Source organism: Halichoerus grypus, chromosome 7, assembly GCF_964656455.1.
Source record: "Halichoerus grypus chromosome 7, mHalGry1.hap1.1, whole genome shotgun sequence".
NCBI lineage: Eukaryota > Metazoa > Chordata > Mammalia > Carnivora > Phocidae > Halichoerus > Halichoerus grypus.
Genome location: NC_135718.1, coordinates 8,238,713 through 8,252,624, shown reverse-complemented (window position 1 = coordinate 8,252,624; position 13,912 = coordinate 8,238,713). Strand labels below are relative to the sequence as shown.

Genomic DNA, 13,912 nt, shown 5'->3' with positions numbered 1-13,912 from the left:
ACCAAACCCAAAACATCTCTGAGGTATGCTGTACTGGAATTAAATTTATTAAGAACCAAAGAAAAGGTAATTCTGAAATATGATGGTAAAGCTGGAGAACAGATACATGATTTTATTGTTAAGTTTCAATAAAAGTTGAAATAAAATTCTTTAGAAGTAAAATATATACAAAAAAGTACGCAAGTCCTAAGTTCAATAAATTTTACTGCACACTCACCCATATGTCCACACCCACATCAAGATGTAGAACATGACCAGCTTGCTACAGCCTCCCTCTGGCCACCTCCCAGTATCACCTGCCCCCCAAAGATAACCTCTACTCCGACTTCCATTTCCCCTGCCCCCCAAAGATAACCTCTACTCCGACTTCCATTTCCCCAGGCTGGTTTTTCTGTTTTTAAATTTTACATAAACGAAACTTACCATAACTACTCTCTTGTGTCTGGCTTCTTTTGCTCAATGTTGTATCTGTGAGATCAATCCATATTATCGCAGGTAGCAATAACTTACTCTTTTTCGCTGGTGTATAGTATTCCATCGTACGCATATAGAGTGACTTATTCATTGTATGTTGATGGGCATGTGTCTTGTTACCATTTTGGGTTGTCATGAATAATGGTGCCATGAACCTACCTGTCCCTGCCTTATCATGCACATATGAATGCATTTCTTTTAGGCATAAGAGTAAATTTGTTAGATGAACAGGTATGAGAATGTTGAGCTTTAGCAGATACTCCAAAAACATTTCCAAACCTGTGCTATTTTACATTTTCAGCACTGTATAAAAGTTTCTATTGTCCCACTTCTTTGCCTACACTTCATATTGTCCATTTTCCTTAAAGGATATGTGCCATATCTCATTGTGTATTTTGTATTTCCTTGATGAATAATGATTGAGAACATCTTGTCTTGTTCCCTACAACCACAGGGCCTTTGTACATAACATTCCTTTTGACCTGGAATTCTTCCGTCTCCACCAATCCTTTGTCTGATAACCTCTTCACTTCTCGTCCTGCTTCAAGTGTTAGCTCAAGTACCCACCCACAGGGAAGTCTCAGTGATCTGCAGTCTGAGGCAGGTTTACTGAGCATAGAGAATCACAATGTTATGGGTTCAATTATGTCCTCCAAAAAGATAAATATGAGTCCTAACCCCTGCAACTTCAGAGTGTGACCTTATTTGGGAAAGGGGTCATGCATGGCAGATGAAATTAGCTCAGTGAAGATGAGGTCAGACTGGAGTAGGGTGGGCCCTAAATCTGATGACGGGTGTCCTTGCAAGAACGGGAAATCTGGACACAGAGACAGACACACACAGAGGGAAGATGATGCAGGGGCACATGGGGGACTGCCATGTGACCCTAGAGACAGAGATGCGAGTGATGCAGCTATAAGCCCAGGGACACCACGGGACGCCCGGGCCACTCTGCTCCAGCTACACCAGGCTTCTGCTGCTCCGTGGTAGCGCCACGCATGTGGTCACCACAGGACCTTTGCTCAAGCCATTCCCACTGCCTGGAGTGCTCCTCCTACACCTGCCTGACTCCCTGATGATCTCCTTCAAGCCGACTCAGCCCCAGGACCACCTCCTCAATGAAGCCACCCTTGCTTACCTTTAACAACAGCCTGTCCCCTCCCCAGAGCCAGCCCTCCTGACCCCCGCTGCCAGCTCTAAGTCTGTTGTGTTTTCTCTCCATAACACTCACCACCTTCTGACACACTAGAAAAGCTCTATTTTATTACATTCCCTGCTTTATGTGCCTCCCCCACTAGAATGGAAGCTTTCAGATGGCAAGGATCTGTGTCCGTTGGGTCTGAAGTATCCCGAGCACCTAGACAGAGCCCACCACTTGGCAGGTCCTCCCTAAATATTTGCTAAAATATCAGCACTATTTCTGTTCTTGCTCCTCACAGTTTCCCCAGGAGTGGAGGTAGGTTTGTGTTAATGAAATCAATCAATCGACCGATCCCCCAGTCAATCAAAGTGTCTGCTCTGATCTCCTTTCTCTTCTCCTTTTCAATTTCCTTATCTCCAAAACAGAGTTTTCCTCTGAGTATACTGAAGATGAAATATCAATTTAATGAGATTTAATAAAATAGTCAAGAAAATTCACATAGCAAGTAACAGAATCCGCATCTGAACCAAAAGGCCTGTGGTTTCTTAATAATCTGTGGTTCACAGACTGGGGAGCCCCAAAGGGCCCCTTCCTTTTGTTTCCCTGTTCTTCTACTCTTTGCCCTTCTCGGTTGTTTATGACCTAAGCTTCTGGAGAATAAGAACAGTGCATTATCATCATTCTGGTAAATTCTCCTTTTCAATTTTCCAAGAGACTTATGATTTAGAATATTTGGTCCTGTTATTCACATAAAAATCTAAACATCCAAAATTCCAGCATTTTGGCCTCCAAACACTGTCTCCCAGACTGCTTCTTAAAGCCAGATAGAGCACAAATCCCTTTATCGGAGCAAGCAGGACATTCCTTGGTTTGGAAGCCATCCCCACTGTGATTACTTCTGCCTCTGCAGCACCTAGCGTATTTACAGCCCCCACTAGGACCTGCAGAGTTTCAGATGGGTTTGGTGCAGCCAGAATCAGACTGGAGGCCGAGCACCCAGAGAAGCGGGACGATCTGATGGGACAGACAGGCTGGGGGGGTCAGAGGACTCTGGGTGCAGATGATTCCATTGATAAGCACGAGTGGGGCAGGCACAGGGTGACATCTGAGAAAACAGTGCTACCCCAAGTGGCCCCCACATTTGGGCAAAGTGGGGCACCAGGTGTCTCAAGGCCAAAGGAGACAGGGAGACAGATGATGAGATGTGTCCACGCACATCAGCTTGGACACCAGGATGAAACCTGGTTCGACTGCTCTATAACCGACTTCAGGCCTTCCCATGGGGGTGCATCTGAAGCCACAGGCGTCGGCCGTCTTCAAGGCTTACACCTCATTTCAGGTACAAAGATTATGAGAATGTTGGAACTGGATCCTAATATCAGCATCCAGGTGCTCCAGAGAATTCCTTTAAGAGAATGACTAATAAGAGGAGCTGTAGGGCGCCTGGGTGGCTCAGTTGGTTAAGCGACTGCCTTCGGCTCAGGTCATGATCCTGGAGTCCCAGGATCGAGTCCTGCATCGGGCTCCCTGCTCGGCAGGGAGTCTGCTTCTCCCTCTGACCCTCCTCCCTCTCATGCTCTCTGTCTCTCATTCTCTCTCTCTCAAATAATTAAATAAAATCTTTAAAAAAAAAAAAAAGAGGAGCTGTGGTTGGTTTCAGTGGTACTGAGTAATGGCTCGGACAGATGCTCTCATTATAACCAGACATTTCCTCACGAGAGAGGTACCAGAGGTGAACTTCTCTCAGGGGTCAAACTCCAGTGAGACAAGACATGGGCCACAGAATGCCACGTGACCGTGAGCAGGCGCCACTGAGACATCTGGAGGTGTTCATGTAGGGCGCCAAGTTTTTTCTTGTGACCTCAAAATGTCAACTCTTTCTTCAAAACGCTGATCTGAGTACAGACTGTCTTGCATTCCCAGCTCTAGGCAAGAATCGTGGTGGTATCCTGAGTTCCAGCCACGCTCTTCTGATCCATGTCAGGCTCCTACTTACCATAGCTTTAGAGTCTTAAGAATGAAATCGAAACCCAGCCCTCTGAAGTGGCAAGGGATGCTCTAATTTGCTCAAGGATTTGCAGCAATGAAAGCATCTGACGTAACAACAGTTGGGGGGATAAATCACTCAGGGAGTGGACTTGGACTCCACCCTGCTTAGTTTATGAGCCATGGAACATCTCTTGGGGTCTTCAGAAGATTCTGCAAGGACAGGACAGGAGATGAGCTGCCATTAAATGACCTACCTGAGTACAGAGCCACCTCCTCAGATCGACTAGAGGCAAATGATGATCCAAGAGTGACTTTAGAGCTCATTGCCGAAACCTTCTCTTTGAGACTTAAAATGCTCATTTCTACTCTGCCTGTGACTGCTCCTGGAGCAGAAGAAGTCCATGGTTGTTTCTAAATGAGACCACGGGCTCCCAAGTGGGTTGGTGTTAGAGGATCATGGGCAGGCTGGAAGGATAATCAAAGGTGAAAGGACAAGCCTATGCCATCCTGCTGAACTGGATCTCTTCCTTGAATTCTTGGAAGATCTGTCTTCCCTCAATAAAAAATGTGAACTTGGGTTTCTTCTCTAAGCTTTTATTATTAAATCAACATCAGTAAAATTCCACTTGCAAAAAAAAAGAGGTTATAAGTGGAGTTATAAAGTGCTTTTATTCTTCCAAAGTCTTCTGCTTAAAATGAGGAAAGAAGAGTGCCAGAGACTGACGGTGTGTGTGTCCCCTCACAGTTTGTATTTTGAAACCAACCCCTAAGGTGATGGTGTTAGGAGGCAGGGTCTCAGGGAAGTGACTAGGACATGAGGGCGGACCCTTTGTGAGTGGGATTAGAGCCCTTATAAAAGAGGGCTCCAGAGCCCCTAGTTCCTTCCACCACCTGAGGACACAGAAGAAGGTGAAGGAGGTGGCCATCTGTGAACTGAGAAGCCGGCCCTCTCCAGATACCGGGTCTGCTGGCATCTTGACCTCGGACTTCCCAGCCTTCAGAACCGTGAGAAAGAAGTTTGTGTAGCTTACAAGCCCTTGGACATAGGATATTGTCATAGCGGCTCAAGAGGACAAAGACAAAGAAAAGCGTTTCTACTATAATGTGGCAAATGCAATTCAGTAGAAGCTCCGTCTGCAACGTGTGCACTCTGAAAACTGAGGTCACAGGAAAAACAAGAGTTCTAGCCAGACTACTCAAAATCTATGTAATCAGAAGACTAAAAATTAAATACAGCCACAGTGATAGGACTGGACTTAAAAAAAAAAAAAAAGGAGCTATAAGTGAAGGCCGTGTGCTTGAAGGCGGGAGAAGGAAGAGAGGAAGCAGCTAGGCTGCGAGGACAAGGGCGAGGGGGCAAAGGAACTAAGCTACAAGCACCCGGAAAGAGAGCACACGACCCCCGTGCGCCAGAGGAACACGAAGCGATGAGCACCGCGTGCACGAGGCTCTGCGCTCAGCCATGTTGCTGCACTCTGGGGTCAGGGGCTGGGACCGGGTCCCACGAATCATTCACGTACTGGCAACGAGGGCACACGAACCAGGGCTACTTCTGGGTCAAAACGACGTCAGTGCTGGTCTGGCCAAGCGAATCTACAACAGCAGAACCACAGCGTGCCAGCCGGCCCCGCCCCCTTCACGAGGCGTTCGCGGTACCCCCAGTCTCCCCAGTCCCCCCAGTCCCCCCAGCATCGCCGCGTCTGTGCAGACACGTCTAATAAGCACACACGTGTGGGCAGACGCGGCGGTAACAAGTGTGGGAACACCCAGAAAAGCAAGGTTCCCACCATCTGCAAGATCATTTGGTGAGGGTGACAGGTGAGTCAATGGGGGTGAGATCACGGTCAGAAACGAGAGGTGTACGCGGTCGAATCATCACCCACCCCGGGTGGACCACAGCCGAGCCTGCGGGGGCTGGGCGGGCACAGGGCTGGGCCGCCCCGCTCACATCTTGAACGACGGCAGTTGAACAGTTTCTAATTCTGACACCGTGGTGTTTCTCGCGCATCAAATCCCATTAGCTTGACACACCTACAAAATACTCCTCAGTGAGACCCGATGATATTTTTAAACCGCATTTCAAACGGTATGTGTGGGAAGATGTATTTTAGAGCACCTGTGGCGGGGAAATCAGGCTTCATGGGGCACCGATTCTGGAAGGTAAGAACCACAATAGGGGCCCCAACCCAGTCATTACTTCCCCGTGGGGGCTGTGCTGAAGGCCCTCACACAGCTGTGGGCAACACTCCACCCTCTGTGGTTAACACCACCTCACCCACGGGGGTGGAGGCACCCAAGGGCTGGGGGGAGGCGGCTGGCCTGTTAAAGCAGCTACTTCACATTGTAAGAGCAGGTGCAGAGATTTTGTTCGGAGAGCATTTAGGAAATGATATACCACTGAAGAAAAAAAAACTAAATCCCCATAAGGACAAACAGCACTGAAGAGGTTTTCAACGACTCTCCTACTCCCCCTTGCCTCAAGTCAGGAGGGTGGGTCTGTCCACACTTCTAGCCCAGGGTGCCTACCTTCTCCCTGGGCTATGCCTCCCTTGGGTGAAGGATGAAGTAGCCAGGAAGGATGACTAGGACCTAAGGACAGCCTGGCCAGCTGCCTCCTGGCTGGATGACCGTCCACCACAGGGCCCTCCTGTGGGGCCCAGTAAAGGCAGGGCAGGGAACGCCCTCCATCTCCCCTTCAGCCAGGTCTTCACATGACCCCCTCTGTGCATGTCCTGTGTGCCGGGCGACATTCTGGGCTGGGAGGAAGGGAGAGGAAAGACCAAGCCCCTTCTAACCTGGGGCTTCTGCTCAAGCAGGGGCAGATAACACCCAAGGAAACAGCATTCAGGGAGGGACAACACCCCACAAGAATTAAAAGGGGCAAATCACACAAGGCCCGCTGGGAGTTTCCAAGAGAACCTGGAAGCTACCAGAAGCTATGAGCAGAAGTGAAAAATGATCCAGTAAATGTTTTAAAATTATAAATCACCTAATTTCACTGCTCAACAAATCCCGTAAGTTCTCGGAACTCCCTCTTCTCTGGTGAGGCAGCAAAGGCTTGGAGCCGTAAGATAACAGTTCCAAGGTCCCAAAATCTAGAAGTGTCAAGTCAAGGCCAAGGTCTGAACTCCACATGCCTAGGACCCTGCACTATGACCCCCCCCCCCCCGCCCATGCTCCACCCGCCCACTCTAGGAGTAGAATTCCAACTGGAACAACACAACTCCTCCCCCTACCCCACCAACAAATTCAGGACTAACGGGGCCTTCCAGTTTTTGACTGAAAGCATGGATAAATGTGAACACTTCCTCTTTAATAAAGGATAACTTCATTTATCGAGAGAGCATTCAAGACCTTAGCTGACAGCTCCTCTCACTGCTACACAAAACAGGCCCACACCCATTGGGATCCAGCCCTGCTAGCCCCGAGTTTACTTCCATGGAAGCCTGGACCCTGTTCACGGAGCTGCAAGCCCTCCCATTATTACTGGTCACGCTGGTGAAACTTGGAGACTTCATCCTCTTGAAAAACACAATGTCCAGTTGCACACATCCAAATGTTTCTTATCAGCTGTTATTAAAAAACAATACTACTTGGGGTGCCTGGGTGGCTCAGTCGTTAAGCGTCTGCCTTCGGCTCAGGTCATGATCCTAGTGTCCTGGGATCGAGCCCCGCATCGGGCTCCCTGCTCGGCGGGAAGCCTGCTTCTCCCTCTCCCACTCCCCCTGCTTGTATTCCCTCTCTCGCTGTGTCTCTCTCTGTCAAATAAATAAAATCTTTAAAAAAAAAAAAAACAAGGGCGCCTGGGTGGCTCAGTTGGTTAAGCGACTGCCTTCGGCTCAGGTCATGATCCTGGAGTCCCTGGATGGAGTCCCGCATCGGGCTCCCTGCTCGGCAGGGAGTCTGCTTCTCCCTCTGACCCTCCCCCCTCTCATGTGCTCTCTTTCTCTCTCTCTCTCAAATAAATGAATAAATAAAATCTTTAAAAAAAAAAAACAATACTACTTATATAAACCAAACTTCGGACTTCATGAAAGTTAGTTCTAGAAACATTCTGCCGGAATCCCGGCCCGCAAAGTGGCGCCGGTGGAGCGGCTTCAAAGTCTCTGGGTGCGGCTGAGTGTCGAGGGAGGAGGGCAGAGCGGACGTGGGGAGTCGGAGCTCGGCTCAGACACCCTGGAGCCCGTGAGCTCCTGGGCAGGGGCCTCGGCTGCCCTCGTCCAGTTCCCCCGCACAGCGGCTGCCTGCAGCATGCTTACAGAGACCACCAAGAGCACGAGGTGTTGGCGCTGTCGCTCAGAAGCTGCTACCCTGGATGGCCCCACGTCTCAGGGATGAAGGACCCAGGAGCTGGATGAGATGGCGCGTGCGCAGAAGGGGTTTGGAACACACTCGGAATTATGGAGCAGCTGGGGAAAGACAGCTAAGATACTAGAGATGCACACAGGACAGCCCATGACCAAACACTGAACTGGGATGGAATGGTAGGAGCTGGAGCAGGAGGGAAAAGGCCTCGTGCATGGGCTGGTGGAATAACGCCCCCTCCCCAACAGAGATGCCAACTCACTAATCCTGGAACCTGGGAACAGTCGGGGCTATCTGGTAAAAGGAAATGAAGCTTGCAGATGTAATTAAGGTTGCTTGAGATGGGAGATGATCCTGGAGCATCCACGAGGGTCCAATGTCATCGTGAGCTCCTTAAAAGTGGAAGAGGGAAGCAGAAGAAGGATCAGAGGCTTAGAAAGAATGCAGGTACCTCTAGAAGCTGGAAAAGGCGAAGAAATGGGCCCTCCCCTCCAGCTCCAGAAGGAACACGGCCCGGCCCACACCTTGATTTAGCCCAATGGGGCTTCTGTCCTCCAGAACTGGAAGAGAGTAAGTGTGTGTGGCCTACGTGGCTGCATTTATGATAAGCTGTTAGAGCAGCATGAGGAATTGATCATCATGGATGCTGCAGGACTTACGCTGCCTGGCAGGGTGGAGGGCAAGGGGTTGCAGGCAGGGGACCTGCCTGAGAAAAGGCAAGAAGTCAAGAACCGCATGGTATATAAATTGTGCAAGGAGGAGCTCACCTTCCTGGAGCAGGACCCTGACAGTAGTAAGGGCCAAGGTCACATGACCCTTGAGCCTCAGAGGAGGAGGCCAAGACACGAGATGCTGGGCTCCAAGAGAGCCACTAAGGGTTGGACCTGGGGGGAGCCACAGAACAGTCTGGAAGAGATGTGTGTGTTGGTGAGAAGCACTGGTTGGGGCGGGGAAGAGGAACAAAAGCCACTGGCTGCCAATGCCTCCTGGAGTCCAGCGCCCTCCTCCTGCCCGGTCCAGACAGATCACACGAAGGGCACGAGCTCAAGAGGTGGAGGTGGGCCGACCCGGCTCCAGGTACCGGCAGCATCCTTTGTACTAAGTGCCCTTTGCAGAAGACACGTATCCTGAGTCTCATCTCAGGGCTGTCTCTCTAAGACGAGGATCTGAGGCATCGCTCTTCCTGGTGGGAGAGGTGGGGCTAATGCTTTTGAAACATCATACAGGGTATCCAACCCAAGCTCAACCAACCACGGGCTGCGTCTCCTGCCTGAGCAACTAGCAACGCAACCAAAATCCTTCCTGTCGCTGGTACCTGGATGTTGAGTCTCCCTCGATGTGCCCCGAGGCCGTAGCGCTTGGAAGTAGATGCATGAAGCTGGAAGTCTGTGATTTTTAAGGTTTCCAGACCAAGAGGTGGGCAACCTAGAAAGGACAATGCTCGTTAAAAACAAAGACAGATGTTCAAAGGCAAGTTTCTGGTTTTCTAAATCTACCCTCCCGCTTTCCAATTTGCCCCTGAACCCCTACCCCCCAGCGCAGCCCACCCCCCAGGCATGTCCAGACAGATGCGGTCAACTCAAACGTCAACAGTGTGCCAACTGCCCCTCTCGTCGGCATTTCCTCTCTGGCTGTTTGTGCTCTGATATTCCTTCTCTCTGTTGCTGTCCATGCTACTGTCTGAGGCTGTTTCCAATTAAGGATCCTTCCACAGTGTGACTCAGCCAGGGAGTGCTATTGGTTAGAAATTTCAGAGCAATCCCGTGGTTGAACTCTGCAAATTAATCAGAACTCGCTGATTTTGCTTCAGCAACTCTGGCCTTTGTATTGTGCATGCTAATGAGCAAGGCAATATAAGTAGAAAAAAAAAATCTATTGTTTCCCATTCTTAGCAAAACTGGTAGTTCTGAGAACAGCTACCAAACACAGTTTGGTCCAAGCTGCCCCTGGAATAAGATGCTGGCACATGGGCAGGCCCCTGGCAAGCCTCCCTGTCCAGACCAGCGTCCCTGTGGGTAAGAGCTTTAACAGCAGCTCTGGGGCCGGATCCCAGGCCTCGGGACTCCCGGGCTGCTATTCTTACTGCCCAGCCCGCCGTGGGGCTAGAAGTCTCCAAGCGATGCTATCTGTCTCCTCAAATCTGACCTTGGTGAAAGAAAACACAAACTCTGGAGGAGAAGCAAAAGCTATTTCTACTACAAGTGTGAGAAATCCCTCCTGTAAGAGGCACGTTTAAAAAGCTATGCGGCTCACTGCTGAGATGGGGACCTGAAGAGGTGGGGGTATCTGTCCATCCATGACAAACCCCTGCAGGGAAAAAAAGCCCTCTGGCCTCAGGATACTGGGGGAGCCTGGCAAGACAGGAGCCACGCTGGGTGTTCTGCGGGCCGCTGGGGAAGAAAGTCGGTCCAGGGCGGGGCGGGGGGGGCGGGGGTGCCTGGGTGGCTCAGTTGGTTGAGCGTCTGCCTTCGGCTCAGGTCATGATTTCGGGGTCCTGGGATTGAGCCCCGCATCAGGCTCCCTGCGGCAAGTCTGCTTCTCCCTCTGCCCTTCCCCCGACTTGTGCTCTTTGTCTCACTCACTCAAATAAATAAAATCAAGAAAAGAAAGAAAGAAAAGAAAGGGAAGGAAGGGAGGGAGAGAAAGAGAGGGAGAAAGAAAGAAAAGAAAGAAAAAGAAAAGAAAGAAAGAAAAAGAAAGAAAGAAAAAGAAAAATGTCGGCCCCGGGGGCTGTCATCAGAGGCACTCAGACCCGCCAGGCCCCGAGACACCATCCAGTCCTCCCCTGAGGAAGTCCTCAAAGAGGAAGCCAAGGCCCTGAGACTGGAGGTGAGCCTTCCCAGGCATCCCTGCCAGCGACAAAGCTGGACCTTGGATCCTGGCCTCCAGATTCTCGGCTCTGGGCTTTCAAACACTGCCACGCTGCTTCCCTGGCCCTGCCCACGTCTGCCACGCGGCTGCCTGGGTTGGTACACATGCATCAGCCATCTGTGCGGGGGGGGGGGGCAGAGGGACTGGTGCCCAGCGTGGTGAGGAGTACCAAGAGGGGGTAATGGTGCCACTGCCACATGACGCAGCAGGAGACCCCAGGAGGCTTCAGGTGGCACCGTGAGCAACGGTGCTCCAGCTGGGTTCTGCCGGGGGGGGGGCCACGCCTCAAGTGGGGGGGGCCATGGGAGCAGGAACCAGGCAGTGAACGGGGGCAGAGGGCGTGGATCCAGTGGGGACCACAGAATGAATGGGGAGGGCATGCAGCCAGAGCGGGGCGTGTGGCCAGTGGGGATCCAGGCAGCAAGCATGCCTAACCACCCAAGGCTGACCTCACAGAGGGTATTCTAGTTCTCCTAACACCCCTCCCCCACTAGGATCTGCCCTAGGCACTTTCCAGGCCTGGAAGACACAGGGGTCTGACCCACGTGGGTGGCATTTCCTTGGTCCCAATGCTAAAAGAGTAATTCTCCATCATGCCTACTGGAAATTGACCAAGTATCTGATGACTGAGCAAAGACATTTCTTACACGCTTACTCAGAAATCCATGCTGCCTGCCTCCACCAGCCATGCCTAGTCATGGAACCTGTTCATGCTGACCCAGCAGCAGCCCCACCTGCCCCTCCGCAGCTCAGCCCCTGGGCCCAGGCTGGGAGCGAGCAGGAGCCCGAGCCCCCAAGAGGTCCCACTGTGGCCTCAGGATGGACAGCACCTCCTCTCCATGCTGCTGGCCTCTCTGAGCCATATCCCTCCGGCCTCTCAGACCCCAGTGGTCACTGGTAGGCACCTGAGGCCCTGGTCCAGATTCAGGGCAAGGACTGAGGGTCAGGCTCACTTCCTATACTCTCTGGGAGGTTAGATTCCAGAATGTCCTTCACCCTGCCACTCAGCCCTGGCCCTGACCCCAGGCTTGGGGCTCCCTCAGCTGGAGATGCTACCCACTGTCCCCAGTTCTCACCCCCCTCCTCCTTGTCACCTAGCCCCAGCCCACCCTGCTTCAGACACATCAGCATCCTCAGGAACAACCCACATCTCCTGGGCCCCGACACCAAACTGGCTGGTCAGTGGTTCTGCTGGACGATTCCCTGTGTCCTGGGAATGGCCTCTGCATCTCGATTCTGCTAGCTACTCCAGCCTTGGTTTCAGACCCTGACAGGGAACAGGGCACTGGTCTGTCCCTCCCATGTCACGGTGCTCAGAAGCCTGGTATTCTCACATAAGCAAGCATCAGAAATGCAAAAAGGATTCACTGCCATTTCAATGAAATTCTTTCATAGCTGTATCAAACGTGTTCCCATCCCCTGGTCCCTCCTTCTGAGCAGAAAACACAGCAAGTGGTGAACTCCAGATACTTCATCAAGCTAACACATTCTATTACTCATTTAGATAGTCAGATAGGCAAACTGACAGATGGACCACACACACACATATTATTTACTAGTTAAATAAGGAAGAATAATTGCTACCCAAAGCATTTCTTCCAGAAAAAGAGAATATCTCATATGCACATGAATATTATAATTCAAAAAGGAACTATGTGGGGGCGCCAGGGTGGCTCAGTCAGTTAAGCATATGCCTTTGGCTCAGGTCATGATCCCCGGGTCCTGGGATGGAGTCCCGCGGGGGGGGGGGGAGCCCCTCCCTGCTCAGCAGGGAATCTGCTTCTCCCTCTCCCTCTACCCTTTTCCCTCCCCGCCTTGTGCTGGCTCTCTCGTGTGTGCATGCTCTCTCTCTCTCTCTCGCAAATAAATTAATAAAATCTTTAAAAAAAGGAACTACCTGAATACAATTGCATATTCACCAAAACCACTCATATTGATAAGTGGAAGCTCCACACATCCTCTCACCAGGATACACAAGGGGTGAAAAAGAAAGTGCCCCTAAGTGGGGTGTTTGTCGACTGCACATCTAATATCAACCCAAAAGCTCGATGCCTGCCCTCCCGAGGGGCTCAACCATCATGCACACGAAGCCAATGTGGCGTCCCACCGAGCCAGCACCCCCATCCAACAAATGTCCACTCTTGCCCACTCTTGAGATGATGTGACAGCACAGGCCAGAGAAGCCACTCCTTCGGTCCACAGCACAGCTGATGACGTCTTTGGTGAGGAGCCCAGATAAACACACACACACTCAGCCTGCAAGCAAACGCCGGCTTCCCTGAATCCTAATAAGGATTTTTTTTTTCCTTATCAGAAGACACTATCTTCAGAGAATTTGGTTTTGTTTGAAGCCTTGTCTGTCGTCCATGCCATTGCTAAAGACACTAGAGACAGACCCACACTGGGAAAGGCCACGGCAAAGCTGCCGACACACGAAGGTCGTGAGGCATCTCTGGTTGTTGTTAGAAACCAACCTTAACTTAAGCAGGAATGGGGATCGCTGGGGACACAGCAGGAAGCTCCCAGGAGGGGCCGAGGCAGGGGCACGGGACAGGTGCAGGGTAGAGCCCCAAGAGCCCTCATCACCCAAGCAGCAGAAACCACGAACCGTGTGCCTCCAGAGGATGGGACAGACCCCGCCAGCACTTCCGGTCACACCACCCCTCCCGAGAGGCCACACCCAGCTTCACACCGCTCGTCCCAGGGAGGGCCTGCCCCCTGCAGGCCAGTCTGCCCATCAAAGTCAGGTGCTGTCAGCAGGGGGCGGATGCCGGTCTCCAGTTCCCACCTGCGCACATGGGAGGGGCGTCTGGAGCTGCCTGCGCAGCCCTGCAGTCCAGTCCCTCCCTGCACCGCCCTGCACCGCCCTGCACCTCGTGGAACGATGGGTTCTCCAGCTGTCTGCCCTCACCGCCCAACCCCACATCCCCCTCTTCTCCACCCCTCCCCTTCTGGATTTTGCATTCTGCACTCTGGTTTCTGTCCCCAGGCACGGCGCCACGGCTTCATCCACGCAATGACAGATGCCATCTACAGCAGCAGGTGAGGTTTCAACTCAGGACCCCTCCCGTGAGCGTCTTCGGAGACCGGACCATTCCACAACCTTCCATATGTGAGGCCTGCTTGGCAGCA

General features: G+C 51.7%; 1 protein-coding gene across 4 annotated transcripts in view; it reads right to left on the bottom strand.

Moving 5' to 3' along the window:
* CPXM2 (carboxypeptidase X, M14 family member 2) overlaps positions 1–13,912 on the bottom strand; it is a 139,472-nt gene that overhangs the window by 96,153 nt on the left and 29,407 nt on the right. For all 4 annotated transcript variants that reach the window (XR_013449577.1, XM_078077015.1, XM_036067146.2 and 1 more), the window contains exon 3: positions 9,225–9,334. Coding sequence is in view for 3 of the 4 variants with exons in the window: in XM_078077015.1 (XP_077933141.1) it covers positions 9,225–9,334 (110 nt within the window). In the remaining variant the exon portion in view is untranslated. The remainder of the gene's footprint in view (positions 1–9,224; positions 9,335–13,912) is intronic.